Source organism: Pinus tabuliformis, chromosome 2_1, assembly GCF_031772625.1.
Source record: "Pinus tabuliformis cultivar Carrire ecotype Pingquan chromosome 2_1, CPIR1, whole genome shotgun sequence".
Classification (NCBI taxonomy): domain Eukaryota; kingdom Viridiplantae; phylum Streptophyta; class Pinopsida; order Pinales; family Pinaceae; genus Pinus; species Pinus tabuliformis.
This window is the reverse complement of record NC_142299.1, coordinates 216,457,118-216,480,410: the sequence shown is the minus strand read 5'-3', so window position 1 is coordinate 216,480,410 and position 23,293 is coordinate 216,457,118. Positions and strand designations below refer to the sequence as shown.

General features: G+C 36.1%; 1 protein-coding gene across 3 annotated transcripts in view; it reads right to left on the bottom strand.

The window, feature by feature from the left end:
* LOC149199517 (TLD-domain containing nucleolar protein) overlaps positions 1-23,293 on the bottom strand; it is a 230,361-nt gene that overhangs the window by 20,400 nt on the left and 186,668 nt on the right. For 2 of the 3 annotated variants that reach the window (XM_089402472.1, XM_089402473.1), the window contains 2 exons: positions 16,155-16,344; positions 5,797-5,980 (listed from right to left, as the gene is read on the bottom strand). In XM_089402472.1, the coding sequence (XP_089258598.1) occupies positions 5,797-5,980; positions 16,155-16,344 (374 nt within the window). The remainder of the gene's footprint in view (positions 1-5,796; positions 5,981-16,154; positions 16,345-23,293) is intronic. The other variant, XM_089402474.1, reaches the window with a different exon arrangement.

Sequence of the window (23,293 nt, the reverse complement as noted above, 5' to 3'; positions counted from 1 at the left end):
CATTGCTGATGATTCTACAAGGTTGTATAAGTTTCACAACTTTGGGTCATCAAATCTTCCCTCAGTATTTGTTGCTCATAACGATGAAGTGAGCAAACTTTGGCATGAGCGATTTGGTCACTTAAACTATCGCTCCCTTCAGAATCTATGTAAAGAAAATATGGTGACAGGTCTTCCAATGGTATCTTGCAGAGATGGTGTTTGTTTCGGATGTGTACTCGGAAAACATCATCGGGATAGTTTTGAAAAACGTGCCTCTTGGCACGCCTCAGCCCCTTTACAACTCGTGCATAGTGATTTATGTGGTCCACTTCCAGTTGTTTCATTCTCTGGCTACAAGTATTTCTTAACTTTCATTGATGATTTCTCCAGACGCACTTGGGTATACTTCTTAAAACTCAAGAGTGAAGTATTTAACATGTTCTTGGCCTTTAAGGCCTTTGTTGAAAAACAATCTGGACATCAAATTCTTAAGCTAAGATCTGATAATGGCGGAGAATATGTTAACAACAAATTCATCAATTTTTGCACTGAGAATGGAATTCAAATGCAACATACTGTTCCATATACTCCACAACAAAATGGTGTAGCTGAAAGGAAGAATCGCACCTTAAAGGAAATGGCTAATTGTATGCTTCAATCTAAAGGACTTAGTCTTAATTATTGGGCAGAAGCAATTAACTGTGCAAATTACATAATAAATCGCACTCCTACTAAGGTTTTAAAGAATATCACTCCAGAAGAAGCATGGAGCTCAATTAAACCAGATGTAAGTCACTTTCGTGTTTTTGGAAGTGAAGCATGGGCCCATATTCCAGATGAGAAACATAAAGCTTTAGAACCTAAGAGTGAAAAATGTATCTTTGTTGGATATTCTGAAGATGTCAAAGGATATAGACTTATTCCACTTAAGTCCAAGAATGTTATCATTAGAAGAGATGTAAAGTTTGCTGAAAATATATCGGCCTACGAGCCTAGTTCGGCGGATGTGCCACCTCTTCCTATCTCTTCTACTTTTGAAAATATTTCTTCTTCAGATGATGAAAGTGAGGATGACAATCCTCCCCCACCTTCTCAGGATCCTCCTTCAGCTCCTCAGCTTCCAAAATGGGTCCGTGCTACTCGGGATGCAGCAAGTGATCTTGCCGGTGATCCTACAGATCAGCGACGTACACGTTCTCAGTTCGATAGAGCCTCTTCTTTACTGGCTCAAGCTTCAGTGAATTATGATCCTGACACCTTTGCAGAAGCTTCAGGCCATCCAGATTGGGAAGCAGCTATGAATGAAGAATATCATTCATTATTGGCAAATGATACATGGGATCTTGTTCCTCTACCAAAGGGACGAAAACTTGTTAGATGCAAATGGGTTTACAGAACCAAGTATGGACCAGATGGAAAAGTTGATAAACATAAAGCTCGTCTTGTTGCTAAGGGTTTTTCACAAGTTGAAGGCATTGACTATACTGAAACCTTCTCCCCTGTTGCCAAAATGAACTCTATCCGCCTTGTTCTTTCCCTTGCTGCCTCTTTCAAATGGGAAGTCCATCAGATGGATGTTAAATCTGCCTTCTTACATGGGGACTTCCATGAAGAAATCTATATGGAACAACCTATTGGCTTTATACAAACAGACTCCAGCCTTGTATGTCGGCTTAAGAAATCCCTTTATGGTCTCAAGCAAGCTCCTCGAGCTTGGTATGCCAAAATGGATAACTTTCTTTTAGAAAATGGCTTTTCTAGGTGTCATTCTGACAATACTGTCTACACCAAGAAAGTGGGCAAGTCTCTTATCATTCTTGTTCTTTATGTTGATGATTTGATCCTGACTGGTAGTGATCCCAACCTTATAAACCATGTGAAGTCTAGCCTTAAAAGGAAGTTTGAAATGACAGACTTAGGACACTTACATTATTTTCTTGGTCTTCAAGTCTTGCAATCCAAGGAAGGTATTTCCCTTTCCCAGTCCAAGTATGCCTGTGATATTCTACGCCATTTTCACATGGAAGACTGTAAGCCAGCCCCTTCTCCCTTTCAGTCTGGAGTCAAACTTTCAGTCACTTGTACTTCTCCTGAAGTTGATGCTACCTTATACCGTCAACTTGTAGGAAAACTTTTGTATCTAACCCATACTCGTCTTGACCTTTCCTTTGCTGTTGGCCTTGTTGCTCGGTTTATGCAAAACCCACATGAAAGTCATTGGAAAGCAGCTAAAAGAATACTTCGTTATGTTCGAGGTACAGTTCAGTTTGGGATTCATTACAGTGCCGAAGCAGCTCCTCTATTGGTTGGTTTCACTGATTCCGATTGGGCTGGTGACCCTGATGATCGGAAGTCTACTGCAGGTTATGTGTTCACTCTTGGTTCAGGACCTATTACATGGGCTTGCAAGAAACAAGGTGCCATTTCTCTTTCTTCAGCAGAAGCAGAGTATCGTGGTGCCGTAGAAGCTAGTAAGGAAGCCTTGTGGCTTCGTCAGATCCTGTCAGAGTTTGGCTTTCAGCAGCAACATCCGACTACACTTTGGTGTGATAATCAAAGTGCCATTCAACTATGCAAAGATCCAGTCCAACATCAGCGCAGCAAACACATTGAACTGCACATGCACTTCATCAGAAAGATCATTCACGACCATGTTCTTGAAGTGCAATATTGTTCAACAGATGATCAAGTTGCAGACATCTTTACAAAGGCTCTCACAGAGGCGAAGTTCACTAAACTTCGATTTATGGTTGGAGTTCAGGAAGTTGTCACTAAGGGCGGATAGGCTCTAGTGCCTCCTTCCTTCTCCTATTGTGTCATATTTGTAAATCCTTCAATCCTATCCCAAGTTGTTCTTAAGGGGGGATGTTAGGATATTCCGACACATAGGAAATAGTTAAGTATAACTTGGTCTAGTATAGAGTTAGGTAAAGTGTGTTTCTTTACTATGTACATTTTGTAACTTACAATCTGACGGTCACGATATGTAGTGATCCGACGGTTCATTCTCTCCTCGGTATTACCGACACTTGATCCTTGGCTTAACACCCGATTGGTCCATGATCTCTATTTAAAGAGCATGGAGGGTCATTTGTAGGTAAACCGTCCATGAGAGAAGCTTATGTAAATTTTCATTCTTTTATTAATAAATTGCCTGAAGTGGCCGCGTTGGCTCAGGCCGTGGACTGTTTCCCTCTTTGAGGGTTTTAACCACGTCAAAAGTATTGGTGTATTGATCTGTGATCTGTTTGTGAGCGGTGTCCTTTGGTGTTCTGTCTGAGGAACTTATCCTGTAAATTCCTACAATACTCCCAAAATGGGTCCAAGGCTTTTGGCATATTTGACATTTGTAGTGAACTAATTCAAACCTAGGGCACAAAAAAAACAAAAAATTGGCATTAAACCCCCCAACACAAAATGAAAAAATAATAAGTAATAACCACCTCATTCAAAAAAAATTACTACATTATTTGCATTTTGCAATGTGAATAAAAAATGGCAATAAGAGGGTGCATAAGAAAGTTGAAAAGAAAAATGAAGCTTGCTGTCCAAATATGGAGAAAACCCTTGCATTGGCTCATGGGCATGAAAATCATAGCAAATGGAGAAAAACAAAGAAACAAAATGTTGGTAGGCAAAGAAGCAAGCAAGCATAACCCTAAATCTATGAAAAAATCATTAACATAGGGGTTTTTAAGAACATACCTGTTAATGGAAGAAATGAAGTTTGTCTCACTATTCTTCAATCTTTGATCCACAAAAAAATCTTAGTTGGTGGTGATAATCGTTGTTTGATCCTCAAACCCTCCTTGACAACCACCACAAAACTCTTCTCCTTCCTTCTCCAACACTCAGAAACAAAAATGAAGAAAAAAAACCAAGTTTTCCTTTTTCTAGCCGCGGCAAAACATGCCTGGCGATATTTTCTATCATTGCGCGATATTTTGCTGATATATCGCCGATATCTCAGAAATATCGCGATATTTTCTCGGGATATTTCGGCTTGCCGAAAATATCACGATATTTACGCTATTCGGCGATATTTCGCCTATATTATCTACATTGATTTGGATCATGGAGATTTCAGAACAAGATCTCAGGTTTTGAATCATGCTACAGACTTTGGTTAAGGTTTCACTTAACTTAGATCTAGACCACCGAGAGAATTTTTGGATGTCTCAGACCTTGACTATTGTCTCTTGATGCCTCTGCTCCTTTTTGACATCTGAGGGCTTCACCAATAGTGCTCCTGTCTTTAAGTCTTCTTTTCTAGAGAGATGTATATCTTCAGATGAGCCAACAAGATGTGATCTCCAATCTGCCTTTCCCTTCACCTTAGCTCTGATACCATGTTGAGAAATCAATAGGCATGAAGATTAGGTAGATTTCTCTTACTTGATAATTACTTCTGAATGGTTGTTGGCTTCTTATTTAATTTATTATGTTCTTCTTCAACAAGCAATTACCAAAATACAAAATATGAATATCACAGGAGACAAAGAACACAGGGAATTAGGCTCCAAGCAAAGGCAAACCCCCACAAGGGAGAAAACCCAAGAAAATCCTCTTCTTATAGAATCAGATCAAAGCGAGATATCCAAGACCCAAGAGTCAAGACCAAGACAGCCACAAAGAACCCAAGTCAGCCCTCTTCCAAGTCTCTTCCACCAAGTCAAAGTCATCAAAGTCCATGCTGGTCAAATTTCTGAATTTTAGTCATCTCCTAAAAATTCAGCCCCTGAAATTTCAGCCCTGTAACAGCACTGAAAAACCGCAGAGAATACTCACACGTGTGGCCAGATTAGGGCAGAAAACAAGACTTTCTTTCTCTTTAGACATCACTCTCTTTCTCCTTTTCACTGATTTTCTTCTTCTTGCTTGCACAGAAATCGAATTGGTTACCAAAATGTGAGGCAAAGTTGCAATATATAGTTGTTCGACCATATGAAGAGATACAACTTATGGGCTGGCCTACTTGTCCATCTGGAGGGCCGACTTGGTCTTGCGGTTATAAAATTGATTCTTTTGATTGACTCTTTTGACCCAAAATAAAAATAAAATAAAATAATTCTTACAAATATTTCCAAATGGGACTTTGACTCATGACAAATTTTCTTTTGACTCAATAACCCCTAGAATCATAAAGAACATGCTTGAGTAGAAAATAATAATAATAATAAATTTATTTTCCTTCTTTTTTCTTTTACATGAAATACATATTGATATAATGATAATTATGAAGACTGAACCTAGTTACATTTTTCAACATACCTGTCTCTAATAGTTTGAAATTTTTAAAATATATTTTTCATTAAAATTTTAATATTTTATGTATTTTTTTAGTAAACCAGTCCATAAACTATAAAGAGGTCTGATTCCAGTCCGACTCCAATGGGATCCTCAGTTCCTAATCCGAGTCCAAGTTCTAAAACATTGGTCATTATGTCCACAAGTTGTATATATTCCCTTCAATTTTATAATGAAATCATCTTGTGTTATTCTTTTGTTATTATCAGTTTTATCTTGGTATCATAGATTTATTGAATTTGGCGCCTATGAAGTCAAGGAGCAAGGATGAAAACCAAGGAGGAGACAACAGAAGTTTCAAAGGCTTATCCAAGTGGAAGGAGATACAAGGAAAATGAAACCTTGAACTGAAAAAAGATTTCTAGAAACCCTAGAAAAAAGCTGAATTTATGCACTTTCACCTCCATGTCAATTGTAGACTTGAAATCAATCAACAAAATAACTATTTATTAGAGAAATTGCCAACATACACTGAAAAGTGACATACTAGAAATGTGGAGAGCTTACCCACTGCATATTGCCGTTAGCCCCTGTAGGTCGATATAAAGCTGCCCTTGGGGATAGACTGAAAAGAAAGGACTTCATGTCACCATAGAAGTTGTTGTGTCTTTCCCACGGCTGAGAAGCATAACCTCCATAGATGTACCCTTCTTTGTCCTTGACCAGCAATATACTTGGTCCACGTCCAACTCTGTACATTCATCGACCTTAGTTCCTGTCAGCTGCAAAGCAGTGACTCCTGTAGTGTCTGAGACAATAAAGTAAATGCCTACACTTAGTTCATTAACTTCTGTATTTAATTTTCAGCATTTGACTTCTGCGAAGAACACCAATACATATTAAGTCTCAGAAGGTCATTAAGTTCAAGTATTGTTCAATTGAACCGCAGGTCTTTCGACTATGCAGCAGAGTATTTAAATGCTCCATCTCTCACATTCGAGAGACTAAACTGACCTGAATCATGTCATGCATCCAGCATGACTTCTGCCGAACCCAAATTTTGAGGAAATTTAAATTTTAGGCATAAGCACCCAAAAGAACTCTATAATGGGCAAAGGTCTAAGTTCCACCAAAAGAATTTTTTTTGTTGGAGTACAAAATTTCAATATAACTCAATGATAAGAATTCATTTACTACGATAAAAGTAATGGTGACTTTAGTAGTTGTATGTTAGGCAGAATTAATTAAAAATTATAAATGAGGTGGTTAGGTTATGGGAAAATGCAACAGCCCAGTGAATGACATAAAAAGGGGAATATTTCCATTGTATCAACTGACTCTATTGTAATAAACATATATATTTTACATGTGACTCCACTTCTATCATGTCTCCAATTTTGTTGAAAGGAAAGATCATATATTTTATTTTCATTTGAAACTTACATAAAAAAATAAAATATGGCCACAAAGAAAAGAAAAGAAAAATTAAATCAGAGAAATAACACAGAAATCTTATTATACATATATATTAATTATTTTGTTGAGCATATTATATAATTCAATTGGATGATATTAATGATGGCAGCATTTGACCTAACCGTAAGAACAATATCCTACACTTATCCGATGGTGTAACTGAAGAAATAACAGAGAGGACGCTTTGTATTGAAGCCGGCACTTTTGTATTCGAACTGTCATAGCAGAGATGATGATTTTGCACGGGAGATAATGAACAACAGAAATAAAAAAAAAATGGAGTGGAATTAATAAACAAGCAGCCCGACACCAGTCAAGATGCAGCAGACCTTTATCATAATATGCTCCAACGTAACTTTATGATAAGGAGTCCTTTACCATAATATGAAAAATGTAACAGTGACTTTAGTATTAGCATGTTCAGCATAATTATAAAGAATTATTAAGGAGTATTAGATTACTTACTGTGTAATAAAGTCACTTTATCACTTTAGGTTATTTTATGTTCTATTTTTGTGTAAAGAAGTCTATCCCACATCCACAAGTGGAAAAGATTTGCTCAATGAACAAAAATATATGAGGTAAACTCCATTGAAATAAATATACAAGTTATTCATAATAACATATTGTGTTATTCTGCCTCGAGGGTTAACTTAGTTGGTTGAGTCTCTATAGTTAAAGAACTTTTGTTATTGAGAGGTCATGGGTTCAATTCTCTAGACGCTCTCTGGATCAGGCTCTGTTCTTGAGAAAGCAGGAAGTGATCAGGCTCTGGATCAAGCTCTGTGGTTGAGAAGGCAGGCACTCTCTAGATCAGGCTCTGTGGTTGAGAAAGCAGGAAGTGATCAGGCTCTGGATCAAGCTCTGTGGTTGAGAAGGCAGGCAGTGATCCTACAGAAATCACATCATCGCACTGATTTCTAACTTGCAGTAGCCAATCACTGTACATTCTGTTGTACATTTTATTAACTCAGCTACCATACAACAATTACTAGTCACCATACGATCATCCATCTGTATAACTCAGCCACCATACAACAATTACTAGTCACCATGCGATCATCCATCTGTATATGCCATCGTAGTTATTTCAATTGCATTCACCAAAATATATATGAGGAAAACTCCATTGAAATAAATACACAAGTTATTCATAATAACAGTTAGCTCAGTTGGTTGAGTCTCCATAGTTAAAGCAGAAGTTCAGTTGGTTGAGTCCCCATAGTTAAAGCACCTCTGCTATTGGGAGGACATGGTTTCAATTCTCTCAGCAGTCTCTGGATCAGGCTATGTGATTGAGAAGGCAGGAAGTGATCAGGCTCTGTGGTTGAGAAGGCAGGCAGTGATCCTACAGAAATCACATCATCGCACTGATTTCTAACTTGCAGTAGCCAATCATTGTACATTTTATTAACTCAGCCACCATACAACAATTACTAGTCACCATACGATCATCCATCTGTATATGTCACCGTACTTATTTCAATTGCATTCACCAGCTAATCACCATATAGCTGCTGCATTCATACAGTGTCCCGTAAGTCATTTTACGACCTCCACCAATTATCATACAGCTGACATTCAACAACCATCTGTATATGAATCCGTCATACAACTCATATTCACAGAAAGCACAGATCTGAATCCAGAGACACAGACCATATTTAGGTGATATTATGAAGTTTTTAGTTGTTTCATTTAGTCTCGAGCTTCTATTCTACTCCACGATGTTGACCCTTTGACCATGTAGAGCACCCTCATTACTCATACCCTAGGAATGTATAAGAAGAATTATGGCATGGTGCTCTACGGCGTACATTTCTTTATAAATCGGAGGCTAAAAAGCATTTCCTAGTGCAACTGCTATTCATTGAAGTTGGGGCTACAGAGTATTCAAGCATTAGTGTCACTTTCAAAACATATAAGCTCTTACCTGTACTTGACAGATTGATATGACACCACAATGGAGTCCTAACCATCAGCTGCATTCATACTTGGACACAAATTACATTAAACATAAAGTGTGACAGGGAGAGTTGAAACTGATGCTAGTGTGAGGGTTGTTGATGTACCTCAGCTTATAATTGAGAGAAAAGATTTCATTTTTCTGCTGCTGAGCTTTCTGTGGGCATTCACAGGCACCTAAATACAGCATGTCTTGATGATTTGGGAAATCTTTTCAAGAACATACTATTCTCCCACTACTTAATGGCAAATTTCGAAGCTTCTGGGGAGGACTGTTAAGTTTCAAATCCCAGTAGGTGACTAATTATTCCATAGTAAATCCCTTGCTGATTTTAAATTAAATTTCAGCTTTATTGAATAAAAAGGACCAGTGGGATTTTAACTGGCAAGTAAATAAATTTTAGGGAAAGCAAAAAAATTAAACCAATCCCCGCAAATATGCACACAGAATTTACTGCCCTTAAATTTGTTGTTCATTCAAATAATTTCACAACTTACAATGGCTCCCCTACTGAGAAAATGGCCCGCCGAGGAAAATATAAGCTACAGAGGACCTAAAGAGGTCTTCTTCTCCTGCATGTTAGGCACAAGCCTATACATAAGAACTTCCAAAGCTAAAAAAATCAACAATCATGAACAAAATCAGTGTAATAGTGAAGAGAACAAAGTTCCTTCTACAAATTAATTACTCCCAAAAGACTTGGAATGTCAAAATATCCATTTAGAATATAAATATTACGTTAAATAAAATGAATAAGAATGAATGAATGATTTACAAATGAGAACGAGAGGCTTGCTTATATACCAAGCAAGTGTCTCTTCATGAAGAGTCATGTCCTATTAGACATGCTTCTTCAACCTAATTACTAGCTTAACTAACTATTATTTATGATATTTATCTTTTACATTATATTTATATTATTTATATATTTTATTCGTTACATTGCCTCCTTCCTCAAAAAGCTTTGTCTTCAAAACTTGTCGATGACAAAAGGCTTGATCACTTTTTCGGCTTCGAACGTCTTTTTGTCTCGGGATAGTCATCCTCGTCGATACAAGTCGGTATGATCTTCTAAGTGACCGTCCCAGATTAATCTTCTGTATAGCATTTTGATCACTAAAATTTTGTAACGACTTGTCAGCATAAGACGGAATTGATGTTACGTCATTATTCTCTGAAACATTAATTTGTTGTCTACAATTTGAATGGTCCTGATACACAGCTTGGTTGATTTGTCTATTCTCATGATTCGGATGCCGATATAAATTTTTTAGATTTTCTTCTGGTGAAGATGTTGTTGAGATGGTTATGGAACATTCACTTGGGATGTCCATAGTCTGTTCTGCAACATCTACGTGTGTCGTTTCTTCAACTGACTTGTCTTCTTGAGCTGTCATATTCACGGGATCGGTATTCGTTCCCTTATTTTCAACTTGAACGGTTGCGACTGGAGATTCTGATACTTCTACTTGAGTGACTTGTTCCAACTTATCTTTTAATGCTTTCTTATCCTCCTTAAGTTTCTTAGTTTGATTGAGCAGACTTTGATTATGGTTTCTCAGACGTAAAAGTTCTTTGGTTTTTGATTCATCAACCTTATTTTCAGTGTTTTGAATTTTAAGTTTTTCATCTTTTAGATCTCTGATTTGTTCTAATAAATTTTTATTAAGGTTCTTTAAACGTAAATTTTCCTCTTCTTGTTCTGATAAATGTTGCTTGAGTTCTTTCTTTGAGACTTTAGTCTTCTTCACTTGTGCCAGTAATTTTTCGACGTGGTCCTTGAGACGAGAAATTTCTTCGTCCTTTTCCATTATTTCTTTGTAATGTATATCCACAAGATTTTTATGTTCGCATTCTAACACTTCCTTGCTTTGTTGAATTTTGGCTATTTTGTCATTCTCTTGATCTTTTAGCTGCACTTTCTCGGTACACTGGATAACATCATTCTGTGGAAGTGATGATGGATGTAGAGAATCGAAGAAGGAATCCATTCTCTTTCTCTTCTCAATCTGCTCAAATATTGTAATTAATTGTTCTATATCCCTCGTGATTGATTGTCTTTGTTCCTTACTCATGGATTCCATATTTTTTCTTTTTCTTCACTTCTTTTATATTCCTTTTTTTCGACAATTTATTTATTTTTTTTTCTATATTTTTTTTAATTTTATATGATATATTCTCTCTCCTTTTTTTTTACTTTCTTTTTATATAATTTATTTTTTTAATCTATAAAATATATTTCCACTTCTCTTATAAAAATCTTATTTATATATATATATATATATATATTTCAAATATTCTCTTCTTCTTGTTCACTCTTTTAATAGAATTTTTATATAATAATAAAATTTTTTAATATCTATAATTATAAATTATATATATTATATAATTTTAATTTATATATATTATAAAATTATAATTATATAAAATTTATATATACTTTTTGAGACCCGCTTTTCCTTTTATATGTAACTATATAAGGCTTATATAGTATCCCTTTTTATAATTATAATAATATTTTTTTCTCAGAAAATTTGGATGAGACATGACTCTTGGTCAGTGTTGCAGGAATCGGCCCCCCCCGGGATCCAAAGGCAGAATCGCGGATCGGAGCGAATCGATCCGGAATCCCCACTGGAAGCGCGATTCCGTTTTGGAGGTGGCGCGATTCCGGGCAAAAAAAACGATTCTTGCCATTTCATGTTGCGGCCCCCCGAAATCGCGGTTCGGCAGACGCTTCGGGCACGGGGTGGCGCCACGCAACCTGCCCGGAAGCGCGGTTCGGCAGACGCTTCGGGCACGGGGTGTCTTCGCTGATCTCTGATCATAATATTGCAGCTATGCTCATTTGAGACTCTGGTCTTTGTTGGCGTTATATGATCAATAACGAGTCAATATCATTCCTATTAATGTAGAATCAATTTTATTGACTTTTTTGCCCGGTTTTCATGTCATTCTAAATTATAAATTCTCATCTTGAAAATAATATTGTTGTGCATTCGGTGAATCAATTCTGTTTATTTTTCGAGTGACTATAAACTATAAAATCTCTCGTAAAAACTTTCGATTCTATTTATTTGTTTGAATATTGTCCATATTATATACTGATTCAATGTGAATAACAATGTAAAGTTCAGGGTAATATATTTCCATCCGAATAAACGAAGTTCAAATTAAGCCTCTTCATCTAGAACTGTGGCGAGTGCCAAATGGTTCCGTAAACCATGATTTATGTTTATGCGTGGTCGAATATTAAATATATGTTAGACTTTTTGTATGGAAAACCGAGGAAACTTCTTATCATTATACATTTAAATCAACCGAGACTGTCAATTGGCTATGTGAATCATAAATTATGTTTATGTTTATGTGCATATAATAATAAAGAAATGTTTTAAAATTTATACGAAAAAGAAAGAAAAAGAAATGGTTAAATAAATTTGAGTGGATTGAATAATTTCAATAATATTGTTTTAATGGAACCAAGTTATCTAAGAATCTAAATAAGATACGGGTTAAAAATATGGAACCAGAAAATAGAAAGAATTATATTAGGATAAGAACTAAATTATTTATTACGCGGGTTAATACTTTTTATAGTTTTATGTTTTATAATATGCTTAAAAATTTGATGTATGTTTGTAATAGCTAGAATATAGATGATTGTTGTACATACTAGTAACTACAATGGAATCATGGATGCCATATCTATCTTGATTTATGCAAAAATATGCATGTTTTCATGTCTTCTACAATTAATTTGGTATTTGGGATGTTTGTTTTGAGTATAAATGCAAAAAAATATATAAAAATATATATATATAGCAGACGCTTCCGCGGACGCTTCGCTCCCTAGATTTTTGGAAAATGACGCTTCCGCTTCGTGCAACATTGCTCTTGGTACGGTCACAATCTTTAGATTTGAACGATAAAATTATTTAGATCACATTTTTTTTCTCCAATGTTATCAAAATATCTTCTACTTTTAAAATACCATGGGCAATTACCATGGGTTGTTTCTAAAACCTCGGTTAATGTTCTCCACGTAAAATGTAAAACTTACCACTGGTTTCTAAAACCACAGGCTTCTCCAAGTAAAAAGTCTTAAATATACTTGAAAAGATTCCCGCTTATCTTTATTATGCACTTTTTATCAATAATGTAAAACCTTTATATATATATATATATATATATATATTCACTTTTTTTTTGTTCAGAATATATCATTTCCTTTCCTCTTTTTTTATATACCCTTCTTCTTTATTCTTTATTATTATTATTTTTTTAAATAGTAGCAAATGGCCAAAGACCTAAAAAATGGAGAATCTCTCAATGTGTGGTGAAACACTTCAATTCTAACAACAACAAGGTTGATGATAGGTTGATAGCCAAAGGCCTGGTGATCAGCCAAACGTGGCTCTGATACCAAATGAAGCCAACAAAGTTCCTTCTACAAATTAATTACTCCCAAAATGTCAAAATATCCATTTAGGATATAAATATTATATTAAATAAAATGAATAAGAATGAACGAATGATTTACAAATGAGAACGAGAGGCTTGCTTATATACCAAGCGTCTCTTCATGAAGAGCCATGTCCTATTAGACATGTCTCTTCAACCTAATTACTAGCTTAACTAACTATTATTTATGATATTTATCTTTTACATTATATTTATATTATTTATATATTTTATTCGCTACAAATAGGACCTTCCTTTTCTCAGTCACTGCAAAGGTACATGACAATGACCATGGAACTCTTACACAATCTGTGTTAAATTCTAATTATGGGCACCTTAATTCAGCAGAAACAATAAATAGCCACCTTAGAAGCAGAATGTAGTATGACGAAGAATATGGTTGTAAATCTGAGCAACAGATCCCAGTCAGGAGCTTCAAATAAAAGAATGTCAGTTATTTCAGCCCATGGGGAGTTAAAGTAAGAAAAAACTGTGCACCAGCTAGTTGAAGATTATGGAAATTGGAAAGCAAGGCTGGCTGCTGGCTGACATTTAATGTCAGCCTGGATGAGGCTGCCAGTCATTATGAGTTCCATTAACGTTTATATTTTTTAAACCCATTAGTATATTAGGAGTCTTTTATCAAATTTATAACTGCAGCAAGAACAGGACTTTTTGCCCAAAGACATCTATAAATTTTATATCTAGCAGGCTAGGAGATGTCTTTTTGTATAAGATCTCTGAACATGAATTATGTGTGTAATTGTGTATGCCTGCAACAGCGCTTTATGATATAAATTTCCTAGTTCGAGTTAATTTTATTAAGAAGAACTAGTCAGCAGCAGTAAATGTTTGTCTTTTTCACATATTCTAACTCTCTTGATCCTGGGAAAATAATCATTTTGGAAAAAAGCATTATATGTTGCTACAGTAATTACATGTTGAATTGAGGCTTCTATGATCGATATCAAGTTTTATGAGAAGATTTTTCGGCTTAAATCACATTATAATACATTTGTCGACACGTTTCGAACCAACAAGTGAGGTTCATCGTCAAGACAAGTTGAAAAACCAGATCATGGCTGTTAAATAGGGAGAGCAGATCTTCCAAAGGCTAAGTTTGACTTGGAAACAGCTATCTTGGACTGGGCAACTAGACTGGACCAATGGCTGTACTTGACCATGAAACGGCTAAATTTGACTAGCCAAGCGGACTGGACCAAGGGATAGGGACATGGACTAATACTATATAAAATTATTTAATTATAATAATATTATTAGATAAATAATTATTCAATGTATTAATAGTGTTTAATATACATATTATCATAATATTTTTTTAATGTTCTGAATGCTATTAATGTCTAAAATAATAATCTTATGAATGCTATTTATGAATATTTATTTTAATACTTTTATGTTAGTCATGTTTATTATTTAAGTAAAATATTAACTATATTTATGTTAACAGTAAAAATAAATCTAGGGAATATTAATATTAATAATCAAGTAAAATGTTAACTATATTTATGTTAATATGTTAATCGTAATTTATTAATAGATCTAGGGATTATTAAATTAATAATAGTATGGATTTATTATTACTCTTAATATTCCTAAATATATAACTATAATAATAATATTATAAAATTAATTATGATTTTATAAATTATATTATTATTATTATTATCGTCTCTTTGATTTTTATGGTCGCCTGGTCTCTTTCACCACCTCTCAATTAATGATTTGTACAAATTGTCAATTCATGAAATAAAAATCCTTTTTCTATCCCTAAATATTGATGAGTACAGTTTTTTAACTAACCTGCGAAATCAAACTATTTTCTCTCTCCTTAGTTACTCTTTGGTTTTAGTCATTTTAGGGAAATTTCCCTCATTCTTTTCCTTAAATTTATTAGATGGTCCATTATATAACTAACTTAATGAGTTTCAAAATTTATCTATTATAGATGGTTATTGATCTAAGTTTTATATTTAATTAAAAAGTTTAAGTTTACATTAGATAGCTTAATATTTTAAGTTTATATTTAATTAATAAGTTCTATTAATAAGTTATACAAACCATTAATAATAATAATAATAAGAATAATAATACTATTATTAAACAATAATAATAATATAATTTATAAAATAATAATTAATTTTATAATATTATTATTATAGTTATATATTTAGGAATATTAAGAGTGATAATAACTCCATACTATTATTAATATTAATAATCCCTAGATCTATGAATAAATTACTATTAACATATTAACATAGATATAGTTAACATTTTACTTGATTATTATTATTAATATTCCCTAGATTTATTTTACTATTAATATAAATATAGTTAACATTTTACTGAAATAATAAACATGACAAACATAAAAGTATTAAAATAAATATTCATAAATAGCATTCATAAGATTATTATTTTAGACATTAATAGCATTCAGGACATTAAAAAACTATTATGATAATATGTATATTAAACACTATTAATACATTGAATAATTATTTATCTAATAATATTATGATAATTAAATATTATTATCTAATATTAGTCCATGTCCCTAACCCTTGGTCCAGTCTGGTTGGCTAGTCAATTTAGCCGTTTCATGGTCAAATATAGCCATTGGTCCAGTCTAGTTGCCCAGTCCAATATAGCCGTTTCCAAGTCAAACTTAGCTGTTGGAAGATCTGCTCTCCCTATTTAACATGCAGCCATGATCTGGTTCTTCAACTTGTCCTGACAATGAACCACACTCATTGGTTCAAAATGCGTCGACAAATGTATTATAATGTGATTTACGCCGAAAAATCTTCTCATAAAAGTAATTACACATTTTTAAAAAGCTTTTATTTTCAAATGACAAAAACATATCTGAATTTAGTCTCTCAGTGTAAACTATGCACCACATGTTCCTTCTTATGGTTCCAAGCGGGCAGAAATAAAATGTTTGTTAAAGATTCTTCAGGAGGCCAGGGATATCTAAAGAAATGTCACTCACGCTAAATTTCCCATGAAAGTGTTGAAGCTGAGTCCGTGAACAGAGTTGTGATATAAAAGAGCCCACACCTGTGCTTCCTCTTGTTGAAGGGCCCCAGCTATATGCCATGCATATTCTTTCCTCATAGTGAGCAAACTAGGATTTATGTTCTCTGAATATAACAGCTCTGGTATTTGCCGACCTGAAATGCCTGCACCATAAATTACTGGTGTTAGAAAATGTCCAAGACTCAACAGCACTTTGTAAAATGACGATTATTCAGGAAATGTGCAATAGCATAAATTTCTGATGCACCCACATAGAACATCCATTGTAAATGAATGGTAACTTATAATATATTGTCTTACAGGGTAATCACAACTTTTGGAAATACAAGCCATAACGAGATTTAAACAATAAGATAAAATGGAGAGGTAATCTCGAGTTTCGGATATACAAGCCATGACAAGATTAAAACAATAAGATATGTAAAATGGAATCTAGTTGGAATGCTTAACTCACTGAGTAAACATGTGTAAGATAAGATCTAGTTGGAATGCTTTACTCACTGAGTAAACATGTGTAAGATAAAATCGAGTTGGAATGCTTCACTCACTAACTAAACATAAGAAATAATATTAACAGCACGAAAGTGGATCTGACAAATAATAAAAACAATTGAATGCCATGACTTCCATGCGCATCTGCCTAGATAGTTGATAAAGGGTAGTTCCACAACAATGCTATGGCACGAAAGTGGACATGAGAAATAACAAAAAAAAAAAGACAATTGAATGCTATGACTTCCATGCACATCTGCCTTAACAATTGACAATGGATGGTTGCACAAATTTCTCAAAATGAGTATGATGCTTTCACAATGTGAAGATAAATCTGGGAGAGGATTGTGAACATCTACAAACCAATCCTTTCATCCATCCATGCAACAATGGCAAAAAACAATATTCTGCCATGCTGCTAGTTCTGTTCTTTTGTGGGTGGGAATGTGCATTCTCCTCCAACACAAAATACTCGCCTATATTTTCATCAAATGAATCCTGTCCAAGATGCCATGGCTCTATCCATGCTTACACTTTATGTGGCATTCCTATCTGCTCAACAGGAAGACTCTCAAATTTTCCCTTTTAAAGACCTTAGCCATCCCCTCCATATCAAAGCTGCTAGTAGCAACTCAACAGTTCTCACTGGCAACCATTAACAAGCATTAAAACAACACCGACATTCTAATACAAGAATTCTTCCTCAATCACATCGAAATCCCCCAAGATCCCTCACAGTCCATCACCTCAACTTCATACACAGCCCCCACAACATCTTCATCCTCTCCTTTCCAATGCATTTCATTGATTCGCTGATTGATGTGAACAAGCTTCATTTTTTCATTTGCAGGTTCAGTTGACCAAAAGTGAAGGTGAGAAATAGTAAAAATAACAGCTTTAATTAAGGATTCTAAATTCTAATGCTATGACTCTTTTCTTTTCTAATGATTTATAATGCTCCGACTCAGTTTTTATTGATGGCATTAAAGTTTAAGTGTGATAATAATAAAACAACTTTAATTATCAATATTTTTAGTGTTTGCATATTCGAGTTTAGATTTTAAAATTTAAATTCTAATGCTCCGACTCTATGTTTTTATAAGGAGTAAGCTAATAAGTGAACAAACTGAACTCTTTGTTTTTTTAATTCTTTCCCAAATCCAAAAAAGAATTTTATTGGAAGTTATAGTTACCCTCACTGACAGGAAATTTGACCATAAAACTGTCTTTGTAGATTTTAGCCCATTTTAAAAAACCCAAATCATCAAAAACTCAAAAAAAAAAAAAAATATATCTTGTCAAATTAGAAATAAATTGGGGAAAAAAACATCATAAAAACTGAATTTGTCCACTTATTATATCATTCCCTCTCATTAGGTCACTTCTTTTATAATGATATGGCATGAAATTGGAGGTGAGAAATCTCATTTAACCACTCCATCTTATAATGCTATCAAATATGGCATGAAAGAGGAGGTAAGAAATAATATTAATGGCATGAAACTTGAAAGTGGATGTGACAAACATTAAAAACAATTTAATGTCATGGCTTCCATGTGCATCTGCCTAGATAATTGATAAAGTGTAGTTGCACACATTTCAAAAATGAGTATGACACCTTCCCAATAATGATATGGCATAAAAGTGGACATGAGATATTAAAAAAACAATTGAATGCTATGACTTCCATGCACATCTGCCTAGAAAATTGACAATAGATAGTTGCACACATTTCTAAAAATGACTAAGATGCTTTCCCAATGTGAAGATAAATCTAGGAGGGGGTTGTGAAGATCTACAAACCAGTCCTTTCATCCATCCTTGCAACAATGTCAAAAGCACAATATTCTGCCACACTGCCACTTCTATTCTTCTTGTTGTGGGGTCACGGGTGGCATGTGCATTCTCCTCCAACACAAATGCTTGCATGTAGTTTAATCAAATGGATCCTGTCCAAGATGCCATGGCTCTATCCAAGCTCACACTTTATGTGGTATTCCATCTGCTCAACAAGAAGGCTCTCGAAAACACCCTTTTCAAGACCTTCGCCATCCCCTCCATATCAGAAAGCTGCTAGTAGCAACTCGACAGTTTTCACCAGCAATCGTTCACAAGCATTACAACAACACGAACATTCTAATACAAGAAGTCTTCCTCAATCACATCAACATCCCATAAGATCCCAGTGAAAATTCCTTGAACTGCAGCAACTGAATACAGTTTATTTGTATTATGTTAAATTGTTAACGACAAATAGCGAATAATTCACACTGCAATTCTTCACCCATAAAAATACGTTGCGGAAATAAAAATACGGATTTGAGAAAAAGATGCACACACAATAAAATTGACACCATTATTTTTAGACAATTATCCCCGGAAAAACCCAGAAGGGAAAATTGGTGCAGCAGATGGGGTTTTATTATTATGCGGAAAATATAGAGAATTACAACGAGATGCCCAACTAGCAATCCTCCAACAATTTATCTCCATTGGAAATATACTGGGAAAAATATTTTCCCTCACAGCTACTCAATTTGGCCCTCTCTCGCAAACTCGCACTTCCCAATTAATTAGCACAGTTGGACTGGAAATATGCATTGCCTGCTCAGATTCATTCGTTCTGCTTCCGAAACACCTCCAGATGAGTTATCCTGCCTCTCTCTGCCTCTAGAAATAATTTGCTATGCCTCCCAAGACTAGACTCGGGCTCTAGTTGTTGAATTGATCCTCCCTCTAGCAACTCGCATAGGCAAATTAGGCAATTGGCACTGCAAAATATGGCTTCCCTACTAGATAATTCGACCATGCTTTCCTCCACTAGAAAACTGGAAAACCTCATGAGAATTTCTTTGGAAACTCCCTTTGTTGCATACCCCTGCTATTCTCTCTCCCTTGGCTCGAACTACACCCTCAAAGAACAATGTTAACTGGAAAACTTGAACTGCCTTGCTCAAAAACTGTAACTTGTGTCCATTGTTGATTTGGGGTAGCATTGGATGTGCTCTAGCCACGAAAATTGGTGGAGAGGCAAAAGCACATGAGATCTCCAATACCCAAAAAGGGTTTGGGCAAATTCTAAAAAGTTTGGGAGATACTAAAATAATTAATATTTTTAATGGAGTCCCTAAGTCTAAACTTCGGGAAAATAAAATATTAATGTGTATTAATATAAAATTGTGTTATAATGATCCAAAAGTCATGGATCAAGCTAGATCTAGTCTTAGCCGTTGATTAGGGACTTAATCCCGGCCGTTGATTTGTCAGTGAAAAAAGTATAAGAGGAGGCTTAAGGGTCACTTGGAGAAGAAACTGAGGGAGACCAGTCAGTTCAATTTCTGGAGCAGGGTTAGCTCAGAAATTGAACCAGTGATCTGGAGAGCAGTCAGGAAGCAGCAAGTATGGAACAGAGAGACGAGAGATCAGCATAGAGGCATAAAAAGCAGACGTAGGGCTAGAAGAAGCCACGCAGAGGCAACAGAGACTGCGCAGAGCCAGCAGGGCATGCGTCATCCACGCAGAGGCTGTAGGAGTGACGCAGAAGGCCAGAGAGGCTGCACAGAGTCTCAATAGGCTGACGCAGAGGGTTTCAGAGGTCAGTTGGGCTAACGCTAGGTTCAAAAGAGGTGATGGAAAATTTGTCTATCTGTGGGTAAGCCAATTTGGCACCCTATTGTACTAGAAAATTGTTGAATAATAAAATCCTCCCTTGCCGCACAGTTTTTCCAACATTGGATTTTGCCGGGAACATTAGTCCAAAATAACTGTGTCAATGTGTTGATTCTTATGCATATGTTTGTTTCTGTATTACGGTGTGATATCTGCAACGGTATTTATTTTAATGTTTATTGAAGTAATTTCATGAATAAATTATGGTGAAATACGTAGGAAAAGTAAATCAATCGCTGCAGTGATAGAATTTTCACATGGTATCGAAGCAAGTAATCAGAGACAAAAAGGGAAAATCAGTTATGGGTCGAGACCACGATGCAAAGGCATCCACCTCAGGGGACTCACGCATATTTTCAAAAGATTGCACAAGAGAAAGAGATTTTGATTTCTCTATGTTGGCTTCCACGCTGGAAGAAGAAGTGGCGTGCATGACTAGTGTTGCATCATCCGAAGTATGGTATATAGACAGTGGAGCCTCATGGCATATGACGGGAATCAAGGAGTGTTCCTCAGAATATCGAGAAGAGAAGATGAACTTTCAGATCACCATGGGGAACAAGGCAAAGTGTACTCCAGTAGGAAAAGGTACCATAGTTTTTTAGACAGAATCAGGAGAGTGGTTCCGTGCCACAAATGCATGTACCAGGATTGGGGATGAACTTACTTTCTGTGTCACAACTACAAGGCAAGGGCTAAGACATCTACTTCATCAAGGAAAAGATATACGTCAAACCCCTGAGCTGGAAAAGGTTGTATAGATTACAACTAGAATCACCAATGGCACTAATAGGCAGTCATGGGGACAAGGACTTGAATGAACTATGGCACAAAAGGATGGGTCACTTGCACCATGGAGCTCTGAGAATTCTCAGGAGCACTGTAACTTGAGTTCCGGATCAGAGTACGGAACGAGATGATGTATGCAGGGGATGCGCTTTAGGAAAATATGCCAAGGTGGCATTTCCTAGGAGCAAACACAGGGCCAAGAATGTACTAGGATTGATACACTCAGATATCTGTGGACCTATGTCTGTCAAAGCTCTCAGTGGTGCCGAGTATTTCCTTACCTTCATTGATGACCACTCGAGGAAAACTTGGACTTATTTTCTGAAAACAAAGGATGAGGTTTTCTGTTGATTCATGGAGTTCAAGGCTCTAGTGGAGAATCTGACTAGGAAGAAAATAAAAGTCTTGTGCTTAGATAATGGTGGAGGGTATGTCGATAAGGACTTCACTGATTATTGTGCTAAGGAGGGCATCAGAAGAGAGTGGACAGCTCCCTACAATCCAAAGCAGAATGGGGTGCTTGAAAGAAAAAACAAAACTATTGTAGAAGCAGCTAGGGCCATGCTGTATGATCAGGATATGCCAAAATTCCTATGGGTGGAAGCATGCAACACAGTTGTCTACGTTCAGAACAGGACTCCTCATCGGGCATTGGGCAAGATTACTCCAGAGAAAGTCTTCACTGGGAAGACGCCTGAAGTCAGTCATTTCAGGATATTTGGGAGTTTAGCATATTGCCGCATACCCGAAGAAAAGAGGAAGAAGCTCGATCAGACTGTAGAAAAGGGATATCTGGTGGGACGAGAATGCTAAGGCATACAGAATCTATCTTCCAGGGAGCAGGGAGGTAGTAGTACGACGAGATATAAAATTCATGGAGGACAGAGCTTTCAGAAGATCTCATGAAATGCCTTCCGAGGAGCAGCCGAAAGAGGATCCATTGGTCATGCCTATTCAACCAACGGAAGTGAAGAATTCTTCCTCAAGTCAAGAAGATTCTCAGGATGAGGAGGAGGAGCAAACAGAAGCACCTGCTAGCAGAGGAAGAACTAGCAGGGAACTTCATCAGATTCTGCGTGATGCAAAGAACTTCATCGGTGAGCCAAGGAGTAGTCAGAGGAAGTGAAAACAGCCAGACAGATATCAGGCGTTAGTAGCAAAGGATGGAGAGCCTGCCAGTTTCAAGGAAGCAGCTCAGCATCAGGTTTGGCTAGATGCGATGATAGAGGAGTATAACTCCATAATGGTGAATGATGTCTGGGAGGTGGTGTTAAGGCCTCAAGACAGACCTGTGGTAGGTTCAAGATGGATCTACAAGATCAAATATGCTGCGGACAGCAATGTTGAGAAATACAAGGCCAGGTTTGTGGCTAAGGGGTATGCTCAAAAGGAAGGGATTGACTATGAGGAAACCTTCGCCCGGGTAGCCAGGTATACATCTATTAGAACCATGATATCTCTTATAGCCCATATGGGATGGGAGATCCATCAGATGGATGTCAAGACGGCGTTTCTAAACGGGGTAATAGAAGAAGAGGTATACATTGAACAACCAGAGGGCTTTGAAACTCATGAGAAGATGTCTCATGTATGCAGACTGAAGAAAGCCTTGTATGGGCTAAAGCAGGCACCGAAAGCATGGTATGGTCGAATAGATGCCTACTTGCAGAAGATGGGGTTTCTCAAGAGCGACGCGGATCTGAATCTCTACTATCTGGTCATAAAGAACAAGCCGCTTATCTTAGTATTATATGTGGATGATCTCTTTCTGACAAGATCATCCAGACTCATTGAGGACTGCAAGAAGAATCTAGCCACAGAGTTCGATATGACGGATCTAGGACAAATGCACTACTTCCTAGGGTTGGAAGTTTAGCAGTAGAAAGGAGAAATCTTCCTTGGGCAAGGGAGGTATGCTACAGAAATCCTGAAAAAATTCGGCATGGGAGACTCTAGACCTATGGCTATGTCAATGATCACCAACTGGAAGAAGATTGATGCATCAGAAGACAAGGATGTCGATCCCACCTTATACCAATAGCTCATAGGGTCCCTGATGTATCTTGTCAATACCAGGCCAGATATTTGCTACGTTGTCAACACCCTCAGTCAGTACATGGTGGAACCAAAGAGGGAACATTG